The 15,019-nt window shown below is 53.6% G+C and overlaps 1 protein-coding gene across 1 annotated transcript in view; it reads left to right on the top strand.

Annotated features, from left to right (window-relative positions):
• CHD6 (chromodomain helicase DNA binding protein 6) overlaps positions 1 to 12,929 on the top strand; it is a gene marked incomplete at both ends in the record, with an annotated part of 71,547 nt that extends 58,618 nt beyond the window's left edge. Inside the window, 9 exon segments of the mRNA XM_079543411.1 lie at positions 834 to 1,042; positions 2,176 to 3,726; positions 4,318 to 4,466; positions 4,719 to 4,925; positions 5,440 to 5,886; positions 6,421 to 6,612; positions 8,749 to 8,868; positions 10,153 to 10,257; positions 12,039 to 12,929. Of these exon segments, the coding sequence (XP_079399537.1) occupies positions 834 to 1,042; positions 2,176 to 3,726; positions 4,318 to 4,466; positions 4,719 to 4,925; positions 5,440 to 5,886; positions 6,421 to 6,612; positions 8,749 to 8,868; positions 10,153 to 10,257; positions 12,039 to 12,929 (3,871 nt within the window).
• Positions 12,930 to 15,019: the final 2,090 nt, after the last annotated feature.

Here is a 15,019-nt window from a genome sequence, read left to right as displayed (position 1 = left end):
TTCCAGTGGTTTGCAGCCGTTGGCACAGGGATGCATTCTGGAGCTCGGATTTGACTTCAAGATTTCTTTTGCACAGGGCACTCACCTGCTTCTGCTCTGGCCCTACAGTTTGTTCCTGACCTCTTCTCTGTAGCCCACATTTCTCTGCTGTTTGCCCAGGGCTGTATGTACCCCATGCAGTCTTCACCATTTCTATCCTGGATTGTTCCCTTGTGTGATCCCTATGGGATAAAAGCTCAGAGAGTCTGAGGCAAGGTGAAAATAATGATGTAACTGTACTGCAGCTATAAGAACTCATCTCCAGGGCTGCTTTCCTTCAGTGGTGAGCGGGTGACATCTGCCCTGTCACCAGTAGTCCTGCTGACTCCTCTCATCAGAGGGACGGGTATTTGTTAGTAGGAGCCTTGTGGCAGAGCCCCAGTCCCAGCTCACCTCTTGAAGTGGATGGATGAGAACTTTGTCTTCAAACTGCTGGTACTAGAATTGAGTTTTCTGTGGAGGTGGTGAAACTGAACCCCATTTGGCAGAAAGCAAGTTGATACGATAGCTTTGTGCATCCACAGAAGCTGATGGAGCTTGCCCTCCATCGGCAGCACAGCCAGGAGCTGCATGGGGTTTTGGACACTGCAGTGAGCCAAGAGCTCGAGAGCCCGTGGCCTTCACTCCTCCTCACTGTGCACCTTAGGGCCTCAGGTGCTGGTGCTCCTCCTGCAGCTCCCCCAGAACTGGTGGGCAGTAACCAATAACCCGCTCCAAGTCTCTCTGCCTGCTGTCTTGTCCTTGCTGGCACCAGCATGTGTCAGTGGTGCTCACATGTCTCCTCTGCCCCGCAGGTGGACAAGGAGGGAGCAGGCAGATTTTTACCGCACCATCTCTTCCTTCGGGGTCATCTATGACCAGGAGAAAAAGACCTTTGACTGGACCCAGTTCCGAGCCATCTCTCGTTTGGAGAAGAAAACAGATGAGAGCTTAGAGAAGTACTTCTACAGCTTTGTAGCCATGTGCAGGAATGTCTGTGGTCTCCCACTGTGGAAAGAAGATGGTAAGTGAAAATTGCATGGCCTTTCATAGAATCATGTAGCTGTGGGTGAGAAGTGGTTGCGCTGCTCTCATAGAGCAGCGGAGTGAGAGAAGGAGGAGTTTCATGGAGAGTAGGAGGCAGCAAGACACCAGCCAGAGTATAGGCTTGCAGACACCTGCATTTTTGGCTGCCTCTCTGGTGTAACAGGAAAGCAGAACCACAGCATGGTCTTTAGCCCCTGTTCTCACACAATTAATGGAATTCTCCCATGAAATCTCAACTAATTTTATCCAAGGCAGGTGATCTTCTGATGTGAGGGAAGAGAAGCAGAAAAGCAGCAGTTCACACCTCCTCCACACTGAATGAAGCTGGGGTTTGTTTGTGCAGTATGTGTTGCTGCTTTCTGCCTAAGCACCCCCCTGCTGGCACTGTACAGAGCCTGTGTTGTGCCTGCACTGATGCCCAGCTGTCTGAAGAGCTCTCCCGCAGGGCAGAAGGGGTCTGAAGGTAGCATGGGAGGCTTGGGAAGCCTGGCCAACACACTGGGCATCTGCTTTGTGGGAGCACTCAGCAGAGCCCCAGAACATTGGTTCATGCAGAACATGGCAGATGCAAAGCTGCCTGAGTGCTACTTAAGCACAAAGTGATTTGCTTTGAACAGAAGCAGGAAGGATCTCGTCTCAGACCTGCCAGGAGGTCCAGTCTTGTGCAGAGCTCCTTAGAGATGTGTGTTAATGCCTTCGGTGTGGGTGTATAGGTGTTACTCATCAAAAGAGCTTGCATGAGTTGAAGGACTCCCTTCTCTGAGAAGCTGCTGCAGGGCTGCCCCAGGCTCACACCTCAGGGAGCCGCTCTGATGGCAGCTCCCTGCGGCCCCAGCACTGCTGGCTCTGTTGGGCAGAGCTCGGGCAGGGCACTGAACCTTCTGCAGCCCAGTGCTGCTCTTGGCCCAACTGATCAGCTCAAGAAAGCATGCTCCAGTGTGAGCATTTGGTCACGCATGAGTGGAAGGCGGTGGCACTGGGAAACTCAGTCTCAGCATTAGCTTCAAGCACTGCCCTGCCCCCACCTCCCCGGCAGAAAACTCACCCGGCTTCTGTGCAGCCCTCATCAGTGTGTCTAACAGGGCCTTGGCTCTGCTGTCCCTGTTGCAGGTCCCCCGGATCCCGACATCTACGTGGAGCCCATCACGGAGGAGCGCGCTGCCAGAACCCTGTACCGCATTGAGCTGCTGCGGAAGGTGCGCGAGCAGGTGCTGAGGTGTCCACAGCTGCACGAGCGGCTCAAGCTGTGCCGGCCCAGCCTCTACCTGCCCGTGTGGTGGGAGTGTGGCAAACACGACCGGGACCTGCTGATCGGCACCGCCAAGCACGGCCTGAATCGCACAGACTACTACATCATGAATGACCCGCAGCTGTCTTTTTTAGATGCGTACAGGAACTATGCCCAGCATAAAAGAACAGGGATCCCAGGCTCGGAATCTCTGTGCTGCCTGTACCAGACTAACTCCAAACTCTACAGTTCCCCTCTGTATAGCCAGGTAGATCGGACTTGTGAATCCCTGGAGAATGAGACCGAGAGTCACATCAAGCTGGAAAACACCGACAGCACCATGTCCCAGCCCGGGGGCAGCCCGCTGGATGCAAACTGTGAAACGTTCATGTCTAAAGTCCGGGACATCATTTCCAGTAACTATGATGAGAGCTCGCTGCCGGACTCGCTGATGTGCATGATGTATGACGAGAAGGTCTGCAACAGTGAGCAGAGCTCCCTCGCCCGAGACAGCCCGACCTGCACAGATGTTGGAAGCAGCATTGCTAAACTGTCTGAGGGCAAGCTAGAGGGGGATGAGGATCCATCCAGCTGTGACGCGGAGGCCATGAGAGAGGCTTCCTTCCTGGAGGGTTTGCAGGTGGGCTGTGACCAAATGGACTGTCAGAATGAAGAAGCTGAGCCTTCACCTTCTACTCCTGAAAGTGACCCTTCACGGAGCGTCCCAGCAGAGCTCTGTGAGGCCGTGCAGCAGAAGAGAGACCTCAGCAGCCCTGCGCCGGTGCTGTCTGAGCACCGTGCCATGGAAGGGGTCATAAGTGTAGGGTTGTACAGTCCCAGCCTTCACAACTATGACATGAAGGTTCCTCCTGAGCAGAGGTTCATTAATCTGCTGCAGGAGAAAGGAATGGAAGCAAAAGCAGGTCCAAGTCAGAGCCACAGTGAGGAAGATGAGGAAGAAGAGGACGATGATAACTCAGAGGCGGCAGCAGATGTTGCAGAAGGCTTGAGTGGTCCGAGGGCCAGGGCCAGTTGTGACGAACTGGGGGGTGAGGAGCAGAGCCTTGGCCTCCCCACACATGAGGACACTTGTCCTGAAGATGTGAACAGCGAGAGAGGGTCCCTGGGGCTGGGGACGCTCGAAGTGCCCGCAGAGCCTGGGCCGGAGGGCAGGGAAGACCACAGCCTGGATGAGGAGAACACCCTGCAGCACTTGCCAGGCCAGTCTCAGAGCCGGCCTTTCAGCCTGCCTGCCCCTCCATTGGGAGCTCTAGGGACACAGCCCCTCCATGCTGGGGGAGAAGCCTGGGGCCAAGAGACCAAGGGGCAGGCAGGCTGCAGGGAGGCCCTGCATCCTGTGCCTCTGGGGGTGAAGCAAGAGGAGTGTGAGATCAGAGATGAGGAGGAGAAAACTGGCAGCAGCCAGAGTCAAGGTACAGTCTGAGAGCTCCTGCTAGCTGACAGTCTCCTCCTCCCTTCCATCTGGGAGGGGTGGGACCTGCTGTCCCCAGTACTGAGCCAGAGCCAAGAGGCTGCCCAGCCTCCTGGGACAGCTACCAACCCAGCAGGTCACCTATGGCCAATGTGACCAGGCTGGTTGCTAGCTGGTGGCTGGTTCCTAGTTGGGCTTGCCAGGACCCCAGCAGCCCTTCTGCCCTGGGTACAGCCATGGGGTGCCCAAACCCTTCCCTTCGAAGCCCGGAGCACTCTGGTGGGCAGCTCTGTCTGTAAGGCCCCTGCCCTTCTCCTCACCCACCGGGACTCCAGCTGTGCCACTGGGGAAGGTATGAGGCCACTGTAATAAAAGCCCAGAACTCAGCTCATGGCAGTGCCCAGCCATCTGCTCCTCTGTGGTGTGGGCTGCCTGCTCCTGGCCCAGGGCTGGCTGTGTTTCTTGGTGGATGGCGGGGGAGTGGGATCTGCTGGGGACCTGCTGGGCACCAGGGTGGGAAGGGGAGAGGAAGTGCCAACACCCTGAGGGGTTAGGGAGTGTGATAATGGGCTCTGTTCTATCGCTTTCTCAGATGGCCCGGAGAAATATTTGGAGGAAGAGAGCAAGAGTTCAGCTTCTGTCCTGCCTGGGGAGATTGATGACCTGCAGGATGTCCGGGCACCAACCATCGCCCAGCTGCTGCAGGAAAAGACGCTTTACTCCTTCTCTGAGTGGCCTAAGGTGAGTCGAAGATGAACACTTTCTACTGTGGATGTTACTGCCTTGTCCTGACAGACAGTGGCTCACAGCCCCAGCTCTGCCTCCTCCTGCTCCTCTGCACGTGGCTCCCAATGGACGCTGTGCTCGGTGCCCCACAGCAGTTTGCTGCTGAGCTGGGACACAAGGGTTGGGTTTATCTTTAGTACTGATTTGGCATACAAGAACTAAAGTCATTGGAGTCCCAGCATCCCCATCATCCAATCCTGTTTGCAGGATCGTGTGATCATCAACCGCATTGACAACATCTGCCACGCCATCCTGAAGGGCAAATGGCCATCCTCCAGCCAGCAGTTCGAGACCCAGAGTCTGCTGGCAGCCCCAGCCATGGCCAGCAATGCCGGCAGCAGGAACAGCTTTGCTGAGTCAGAAGCCCCCGATCCCAGCTTCAACAATGGAGTGTTAATCTCACAGGTACAAAAGGTGAGCGGGACCCTTGGCTGAAGACAGGTTTAGGACCCTGGGATGAAGCATTTCCCCAGGTGCTCATTAGCTTCCTGCTCCAGGTAGGGGTTTCACTGCCTCTTGGTGCCAGTTGTGGTGCATAACATGCAGCTTGGGCTGTTCAGTCCCTCTGGTGAGGACTCCTGGTGAGCTCCCAGCCCCCAGCTACCCCCGTGTCCCGAAGGAAGGAGTGCAGGAGAGGGCACTTCCCTGTTGGTCTCTCATCTCCCTCTGATGGACATGGCACAGAGCAGGAAGCTGCTGACCTGGGACTCACCTCTGCCCCAGCTGTGGATGAAGCATGTGGGAGTCCGTGTTGGTCCAAGGGTACCATGGCACCACTTGCACACAGGGTGAGGTGTGCTGTGCCCAGGGAAAGGACATGCTGCAGAGGAGCAGGGCAGCCTGACCACTAGCTCTGTGCGTTGGTTTGCTGGAATCCACGGCGCTGCAGCAGCAGCTATAACTTGCTCTGTGTCTCTGATCCATGCAGGAAGGCTTCCTGAACCCTGCCTTTGCAAAAGATGAGCGGAAGCACAGGCGGCTGTATGAATTTGAGCTGGAGAGAGATGCCAAGCAGAGGAGCTTGGAGCAGTTGGCAGCAGCCCATGTTCATCCTCCCATTGTGCTGAACGGCTGGCGCGATGCGGCTGTGGACCTGTCCAGAGCCTCTGACGGATCCCCAGGGAACTCCTCTCCTTTCCCTCTGAACACAAACATGCCCAAGCTGGGGACTGTCAACACCCTCCAGGGCTCCCTGGGCATGGACTTGTCTGGCATCTTGCAGGCAGGGTTAATCCATCCTGTCACAGGACAAATTGTAAATGGCAGCCTCCGAAGAGACGATGCTGCCATGAGGAGGAGACGGGGCAGGAGAAAAAATGTAGAAGGGATGGATCTCATCTTCCTGAAGGAGAGGCCTCTTCCAACCAGGCTGCCGGTGAGCTGATACTCCCTCCTTTCACATGGGCCCCGTGCAGTCAGCACAATTCTTCTCGTGGTCCAGCTCCCCTATACAAGCTCTGCTGCCTCCAGTAAGCATTATCACAAGCGGTTGTTCCAGATGTGGAGTGTTTGCTGTTAGAGAATGTGATAAAAAGTCCGTGACTGCATTTGAGCTGTTGCCAAAAGGCTTCTCCCCTGGGGTCCACTTGAGCACTGGAAATTGGGAGCCAGAGCAGTCCCCTCAGACCATGTGTAGGAGTGATCTATTGGGCAAGTGGCTCTTCTAGTCATGAGAGTGTTTGCAGGTGAGATGCAGAAGCATCCCCCAGCTCTCTGCCCTCCATGCTAGCAGTGCTGGGGCTGAGTGGAAGCAGAATGCGCTGGGGCGCTGGGCTAGGGAGCAGGTGCAGGGAACGTGGGTTTGAAGAAGCCAGCCTGTGCTGTGGTGGCAGTTGAGCTGCTTTGGGATCTGTGTGGGGACAGATGCATCACTACATGCTGCGACGGGCTGCTCCTCCCTTCACTCCAGGACATTCAGGACGATCAGCTGCAGCCACCCCAGAACAGCCCCCTCCCAGATGGGCCGGCAGCTGCTACCTCAACTCCGCAGCCAGTCCCAGCTGCAGGCAGCCAGGCTGAGAAGGCTGTCCCCAACAAGAGTCTCCTCGACTGGCTCCGTCAGCAGTCTGACTACACGCTCGACGTTCCCAGCTTCGGCACAGTAAGGGTGGCCTTTGGTGGCATGTGTGTGTTCCTGTGTCTGCTTTGTGTGCTGCCTTTGGTGTTAGGCTTAGTGTGGTTGCTCTTAAATTCAAGGCCCCCATGAAGTGTTCAAAGCGTAGCACCTTTCCCTGTGCCACAGGTGGCAGTGTTTGTCAGGCTTGGGTCATGCTCTGGGGATGGGCATGGTTCTCTGTGCAGTCGCAGAACCACCTGCTGAGCTGCATGCCCCTGCCCCAAGGTCCGTTCTACAGCTCCAGTCCTGGGCATCAGACATGTGCAGCGTGAGTCTGTAGTCCAGTGTCTTCCAGAAATGGCAGGGGTAGGGAGATAAATAGGAAAAGACTTTTGGGATGCTCAAAGCCCTTTCAACTTGGGGTCATTTTAGGCCATGCTGTTGTATTAGGCGAGGCCCTCAGACAGCATCTTCCCTGCAAAGCGGAGTTCCTTGCTTTGAAAATGGAAGCACTGCAGTGGGGGCACATGTCTGCAGGCACAGTCAGAACACGAGGCCTGTCTGATTCTTCTTGTAGTCTCATAGTCATCTGTCCACCTCTTGGTTTCACAGGGTGATCTGCTCCTCAGATTTCAGCCTGTTCAGCTTCTGGGACAATCTGGTAGGCAGATCACAGGCTGCAGAGCAGGAAGAAATGTGATGCCATACATAATAGACTGTTTCTTGGTCACAGAAGACTGTGTGTGCCCAAGGCAGGGCTTCCCCAGGGCTGGAGTGCAGGAGCATGGAGGAGGGGCAAGCTGGGCAGGGTGGGGGGCTCCTGAGAGATGAGGAGATCAAGCAGCTTTTTAAGACAATGAGACACACAGAGATCTGTGCCCTGGACCAGGAGCACTGCAGGAAGCAGTCTGTTGATGGAGCAGCAATGGAGCTGCCTTTCCACCACTTCCCAGTGCCCTGGCCTTCTGGGGGGCTTACAGAGCTCACACATCTGCCACGCCAAAGACCAGCTGCTGCCAGCAAGCTCTGTGTCAACACTGAGGGGTTCCCTGCCTCGAGGCAGGTGTTCTGTCTCTGAGAGATCAGTTTGAAAGCTGCTTTGGGGTTCTGGAGCAGCTCTGTTGAGTTCTCAAAGGCCAGGCCAGTCTCAGGACCTTCTCACAGAATCACAGAACGGCCAGGGTTGGAAGAGATCTCAGAGATCATGAATCTCCAACCCCCTGCCACATGCAGGGCCAGCCACCAACCTCCCCATTTAATACCAGCCCAGGCTGCCCAGGGCCCCATCCAACCTGGCCTTGAACACCTCCAGGGATGGACGGGGCATCCACAGCCTCTCTGGGCAGCTGTTCCAGCACCTCACCACTCCCTCTGTAAAGAATTTCCCCCTGACTTCCAACCTCAATCTCTCCTCCCTCAACTTCAAACCATTTCCCCTTGTCCTGCTGTTATCCGCCCTTTCCAAGAGTTGACTCCCCTCCTGTTTGCAGGCTCCCTTTAGGAACTGAAGGCTGCAATGAGGTCACCCTGCAGCTTTCTTTTCTCCAGGCTGAACAATCCCAGCTCCCTCAGCCTGTGTTCATAGGGGAGCTGCTCCAGCCCCCTGATCATCTTTTGTGGCTCCTCTGGACCCTCTCCAACAGCTCTCTTTTTTCATTGACTCCTGGGACTCGGGGCTTGCAGAAGTTTGTTACAATGCTATATCCATGCCTGCACGTTGGCGGATGTCCCAGGGCTTGTTGTGTGCAGTGGGAGTGCAAGAACTCAGCTGTAACTGCACTGTGGTCCTGAAGGGCTGGGACCCCAAACAGGTGCAGCAGCTGTGCAGTTGGAACTGCTAAAATACAGCAGAAAAAAGCATGGGCTGAGCTGCAGAGAAGCAGAGCACCCCACTTACAGATGTGTGTGTACAAGTGTGGAGCAGGTTGGGGGGAGCCAGGAAATGGTGCCACTGTCAGTGCGGTGCCCAGAAGTCCCTTTGTGCCTCCAGCAATTAATGCTCATTTGAAAACTGGCCCAGTGGCGGAGGCTGCGTGTGTTGCTCGTAGAGCTTCTGCCCAGGGCTGCCGGGGCATCCCTGTCCTTCGAGTGCTCATCTGTGTCATCCTTCCGCAGGGCTTCTAGCCAGCCAGGCTCATTAAGCTGTCTGCTCTCATTAACGTTGTGTTGTTTGCACTCCAGAATTTTTCAGACAAGCCCAAGCAGAGGAGGCAGCGCTGCAAGGACCCCAGCAAATTGGACATTAGTGCACTCACGGGCGAGGAGCGGGTGCCGGTGGTACATAAGGGTACCGGACGGAGGGTAAGCGAAGGTCTATTCTGTGCTCTGCCCTCGGTGTCCTGAAGCACTTAGCAGAACCTGAGCAGCCCAGGGGTGGATCTTAATCCAGGGAACCACGTGGACAGGGCAAAAGTATGGAATACATACTCGGTGTATGATATTCTGTGACACATGTGGGACTGAGGAGACACCTACAAGTGACTGCCTGCAGCACGAGGGGCTGGGAGCTCACTGCTGTGCTGTATGCCGACATGGCAGCAGCACTGCGACAGCCTCTAGTGGGGAGCTGCCATCAGCATAGCCCTGGCTGCTGGCTCCTGTTCTGGATCTAATCATTACCTCTGAACTCACTGCAGTATTCCAAAACTTGTAATATTCCCATGTGTTGCAAATGTCTCTGTTTTACTCCTCCTTATGAGGTGCAGCAGAAGCACATTGATACTCTGCAGAGCGAGAGGCGTGTGGGAATGTGGGGCTTGCAGTGCTTTCTCTTGCTTACTGAGATGTGCTTACCGAGCAGCGAGAGTTGGGAGTATGGAGTTACCCACTGCTTGTGCATGGGTATCAGCCTCTTTGAATGAGACAGGGAACTTTGCACCCAAATGTGGCTGTTAAACACACCCAAGGCTTCAGGAGGTGAGGTAGCCATAATCACCTCTAAACCCAAAGCAGAGTGGTAGGGTAGAGGGAGACCGATTCGGCCACACCTGTGTTTCTGTGTTGCACCCACAGTGGCTGCTGGAGACCTGGGGAGTTGGGTGGGTTCCTCCAGTTCTGAGTGTGTCTCGTACAAATGCTCTGTCCCCACCCCATGGCACACTCGTAGGCAGGAGGGCAGTGCTGGGTGGCTGGGCAGGGCACGGGCTGGCCCTCTGCTCCCTGAGCTATGTGGCTGGAGGCATTGGTCCCGTACTGAGTCCTGCCAAGTGGCATAGCAAGGGAAAAGCATCTGCCCCAGCCAAACCGCAGCCCCAGATGGCGAGCCAGGAGACGTGCTGTCATCCCATTCACAGCACGGCTGGAGGGACTGGCCCACAGCTGTGAGCAGAAAACCCTGGCCTTGGCTCCCAGCTGCATCTTAATCAGCACCTCGGGGTGTCCTCCCTCTGCTTGGACAGGACCAAATGGTCTCTGTCTGCTCGGCTACCTCCTGCATGAGCCTCCCAGGTGTGTAGCAACCATCCCCTTCAGAGGCTGGTGGATGCTCCTAAACTGTGTGTTTGCCTAGACATTTAATCGTATTTCTTGTGTTATTTTGCATAACTCTTTCTGCAATAGAGGTCATCCTTCTGCTATGTTTTATAGTTAGGGGGAGCCACGGCACCAGCATTGAAGGAATTGCCAAGGTGGCTTGATGCAAACTTGGAGTATGCTGTTGCAGCTGACTGGGCTGACATTGTTAAGCTTTCAGTAAGTTAGAGCTTTTGGAGAAATCTGTATCATATCATCTTTTCTTCCTCCTCCCCATCCCCACCACCTTTCTTCAGTGAGGCCCCATGAGCTGCAGGGCAGGGCCTCTCTGGGATGGCACAGCTGGAGGCTAGCTGGGCCGCGCGGCACAGGAAGGTTGGGCACAGCCACGGCTCCACATCACGGCTGAGCAGGAGAGGAGGTGCTCAGTGCCCTGGGAAGGGTATGGCAGGACAGGGCAGCCATTGCAGAACCTTTCTGAAAGGCTTGGGAGACTAAGAGGCGGGGGCAGCAGGAGCGCATCAGTCATCCACCTGCGCTCAGGGCAGGAGCTGCACACAGTGCTTTCTCATGAGTCACATTTTCCAGCAGTTTCCTGGGCCAAGCCTTTTTATCAGCTCCTGCAAGCTCTGTGCGTGCCAGCCTGAGCCTGCTGTTGGGTGTGCAGCGTGGGGGGCCCGGGGGCTGGGACAGCAGCAGGACAGGGGTAGCGGGGAGCAGAGCCCTACCAGTGCACTCACCCACCAGTCCCTGCCCTGGCGAGGGACAGCAGCCACGTGCATCCCCCCAGGCTGCTCCCAGAGGCCCCACTCACTGCTCCTTGTTTCAAGGCCACATACCTCAGCAACCTTGCTGAGCAGGGGCTAGAGGGGGGATCAGGCGGCTTAGAGTTTTATACCACTCTGAAATCCGTTTTTAATGAGTGCTGGCAATTTGGCACGTCCTGCCTCTGTCCACCAAAAACACAGCTCCACGTCCAGGCTGGCCTGCATGCCCTGTGCAGTCAATTGCCTCGAATTGCCTCCAGCTCCCGCGGATGCCTCCTAGGCTGCCCCACTTTGCCTGAGGTATGGCTGTGTATCAGCCCATAGCGCTCAGCAGCCCTATCTGCCTCTCTGTGTGCATGCGTGTAGAGGGACGGCCGCTGGAGGGGCTCGAGGGCTGGGTGTTGGGCAGGCTGCCCCGTGGTGTCTGGGTTACCTGGGCTGCTGTGCAGATTACCGTGTGCACCAGTGCTTGCTCGTCCCTCCTGGAGCAGCAGCTGGGCTGCGCAAACTTCCCCAATGGTTTGTTCTGCACTTGAGGTGTCAGTGGGAAGTATAGCTCATGTGCAGATCTATTATTGCCAATTGTTCAAAGGCACAAAAGTCTTTGAAGCTCGAGGGAGGCACAAAAAAACCCATTCAAATATTTGTGATGAGAATGCTGAAAAATGGAGTGTTAGGCTGTGCTGTGTGTCTGGCTGCACTGCTCCATAAAGGTGGGCTGTCTTCTCCCTCACTGTGGTCGCTGGGCTCTGTTCCTGCAGTGAATGCTCATGGAGCTCAGCAGTACAACTACTCTCTGCGTCTCCTGCAGCTGAAAATTTGGCCCTTAGAGCTCATATCCAGGGTTGCTGAAGCCAGGACTAAAGCTGGGATAGAAGTGAACTTTAAGCCTCTGACGTGGAGGTGCCCGGTGCTCCTTGTGCTAGGAGGGGTTCCAGTCCTTGGGAGCAGCTGGAGGGGCTCAGAGGAGCCAAAGGCTGCTGTCCCTGCTGCCTCCCTCCCCCCCCACTCACGTTGGCACTGCAGCACTGTGCCAGGGCACACTGAGGATGTTCTGCACTTGGCAGCATCCCCTGGGGAAAAGTCAGGCATACTCTCAAATTCCATATCCAGAATCATGTCAGCAAATGTTTCTGTGCCGACACCATCTGGGATGCAGACGCGAGTACGGAAAGCCACGTTTCCTCTCGTGCAGTAATGAGGCATTTTGTGTTGTGTCTGTTTCGTTCCTAGGGCTACTTACCAGAAAGCAAATTCAACCGTGTGCTGACTGAGCCGGTGCTGCGTGACGCGGGGCCGCGCCGCAGGGGGAGGCGGCCCAGAAGTGAGCTCATCAAAGGCCCCGGCGTCGTAGCAGATTCTTCTTCTGGAATGGGACCATTGTTCATGAACGGACTGATTGCCGGAATGGACCTAGTGGGACTTCAGAACATGAGAAACATGCAAGGGATCCCCCTGACCGGGCTGGTCGGCTTCCCTGCAGGCTTTGCGGCCGTGCCCGCTGGCGAGGACGTGAAGAGCACCCTGAGCATGTTGCCCATGATGCTGCCAGGCATGGCCACCGTGCCGCAGATGTTCGGCGTCGGAGGGCTTCTCAACCCACCCATGGCAACGACTTGTACCGCCACTGCTCCGACTTCCTTAACAAGCACAACAAAAAGTGGTACATCGAACGCAGAGAAAGCTACTGAGGATAAACAGAGCAGCCAGGATGCGAAAAAAGAAACTCTTTCTGAAGATAAGCCCGGCCCTAGTTCGTTTTCTAATGAGACAGAATCCGCAATAACTACCAGTAGTCCTGTAGCTTTTAACCCGTTTCTTATCCCAGGGATGTCACCCGGACTGATCTATCCGTCAATGTTTCTCTCCCCTGGCATTGGCATGGCGCTGCCGGGCATGCAGCAGGCCAGGCACGCGGAGGCAGCCAGCCTGGAGAGTCAGAAGCGGAAGAGAAAGAAAGCGAAAGGGGACGCAGCGAACCCAGAACCAGAAACTGTCTCGCTGCCCGAAAAAGAAGCTGCAAACGGTCAAAACTGTACAGAGCAAACACCGCCTTTGCCAGCAGAGAAAGAGCAGGATGTACCAGCAGAGGAGGAGGTCAAAGAAGTTAATGATACCAATTAGAACTTTTGTTTCATTGAAAAAAAAGATTGTGGCTTGTAAGTTTCTTATCCCATACCTATTTGTTACTTACCCTCCTGCCCCCACTCCACCTTCATAAACCTGTGTTTCCATGAGTAATATTATCTACCTAACTCCCTGTCAGAAAACTATGGTGACATATTATATGTTAATAGTTGCAGGGTCTTGCCACTTTATTAGATAAACAGTGTTGTCTAGCTAGTGTGGGAGGCACAGAATTCTCGTTCTGTTTTCCAGTCGTTCATCCCGGCCGAGCAAATCCAGTTCTTGGGCACCCCCCAAACCGCTCACACATTTGAGAAGAAAAGGAAGCAAAAACAGAGCAAAGCAAAGCTCTCACCTCTTGGTCTGCGCACTGACAGGGGTGGTTCTTTCTCCAGCGACACTGGGTGACAAAGCCTGTATTTGGGGGTAAAAAGCACAGCTATAGTAAGTGCTGATGTGTATTTTTGATTTGAAGTATTTCCCTATTTTATCATGGTTACTAGAATAGTAGTATAGACAGAAGTATATACCTAATGATTGAAAATGCATATATTCATTTCTTTGAAACAAAGAGACATTACTGGTAGTGGTATAATTTCTCCATCACCCCCACCTCAAAGGTTTGGAAACAAACGACAGTGAGTGACAATATTACGTAGGCATTCTTTTGTATTTTTTCAAACCAAAGTTTGGTTTTACGTTAAGTGGAATTTTCGTTGCCCTTTCCTCGATAGTTATGAGAGCTTTTCAGCCCGAGCTGAAAACGTTTTGCACATCTTGCATGACTTTTTGGGATTCCTGTACCCATCGCTACCAGTTCCCCCATGGCCCCGCTAGAATTCCGTTCTCATCTACGGCGTTAGTCCTCATTTATGGCATTAGGAGTGCTGTAATGTTATTTTTTCAGGCCACAAACAGGCCACACTGATTTTAATGCTCTTTTATGAACACTGAGACTTTCTGAGTTGCTGTCCATTGGGGTCCATGTTCAGATGCGGCGTCTGTCAGAGCAGGGGAGGCTGCAGGCTGTGCTGCTCTGAGGGCAGAAGGACCGCGGGATCTCCAAAGCTCGAGTTTGTTCTTCTTTCCTAGTGGTAGACTGTGAAGAGATCACGTTTGCTTCTTCTTTCCATTCCTCTACGTGCTGTTGAACAGTATTTCCAAGTCCCCCCATCGGCAAATGATTCTGACGTACGTGTTTTAAACGGACAGGTTTTAATGCAGTCAGTGCCCGAAACTCTGTGTGTGTTGAGACACCTCCACAGGCAACTCCTCCGTTTCTCCTCCCCTTCACTCCTTTCGTTTCCCTTTCACTTGGGCTCGTTCTCATTTGCAGCTCATGGTTTGAGACTTGAAGTCAGCGCGGCGGGCGTTGGGAGCGTCAAGTCACCGGTCACACATCTGGTTGTCACAATTTACTGTATTTTTTACTTATTTTCTGTTACAGTTTTGCTAATTTATCGGATGGTCCAAATGTTTTGGCATAACTATTTCGGTTTGCATTATTTATTTATGATGCTTTTTTTTTTTTTGTCATGTCTTTTATACATTTGGAATGATAAATGGTGTACATGTTGAAATCAGCATCTCAAAGAAGTCTGTTACCCACGAGCTGAAAAGTTCATCCTTTCACGGACGTATTCCCAGATTCCTGGATTGGGTGATTTTTTAAAGTCTGTAACCGATCACGATGCAAACCCCCCCCAATTAAATGTCTTCTATTTAATAACTTCCTCGTAGCATAGATACTGTATCGCTGTCGACAGATTTCTTAGAAATGCTGCTATCTCTATTTAACTAACATTTTGTTCAGTTTTGCCTCCAGTGGAAGCAGAAAGGGTTTTCTCAGCTGTTAAATCCAAAATCGATATAATTTATTTATGTAAAAAAAAAAAATCACGATTGATATATTTTTGAACCTTTTAAGTACTAACTTTCTTTTTATTCAGTAGAAGAACATGTACTTGCCCTAAATCCTTAAAATACAAATGCTATAAAACTTCATGTATCTTCAAAGCCTTACTGTGACTGGATGTAGACATCTCTTCAGAGTCCATTTCTCACACGGGATGGTTTTTCCAGGGTTA

The sequence above is a fragment of the Tetrao urogallus genome (genome assembly GCF_951394365.1).
Source record: "Tetrao urogallus genome assembly, chromosome: 16".
NCBI lineage: Eukaryota > Metazoa > Chordata > Aves > Galliformes > Phasianidae > Tetrao > Tetrao urogallus.
The sequence above is the reverse complement of the archived record's forward strand: the minus strand, read 5'-3'. Positions and strand labels throughout refer to the sequence as shown.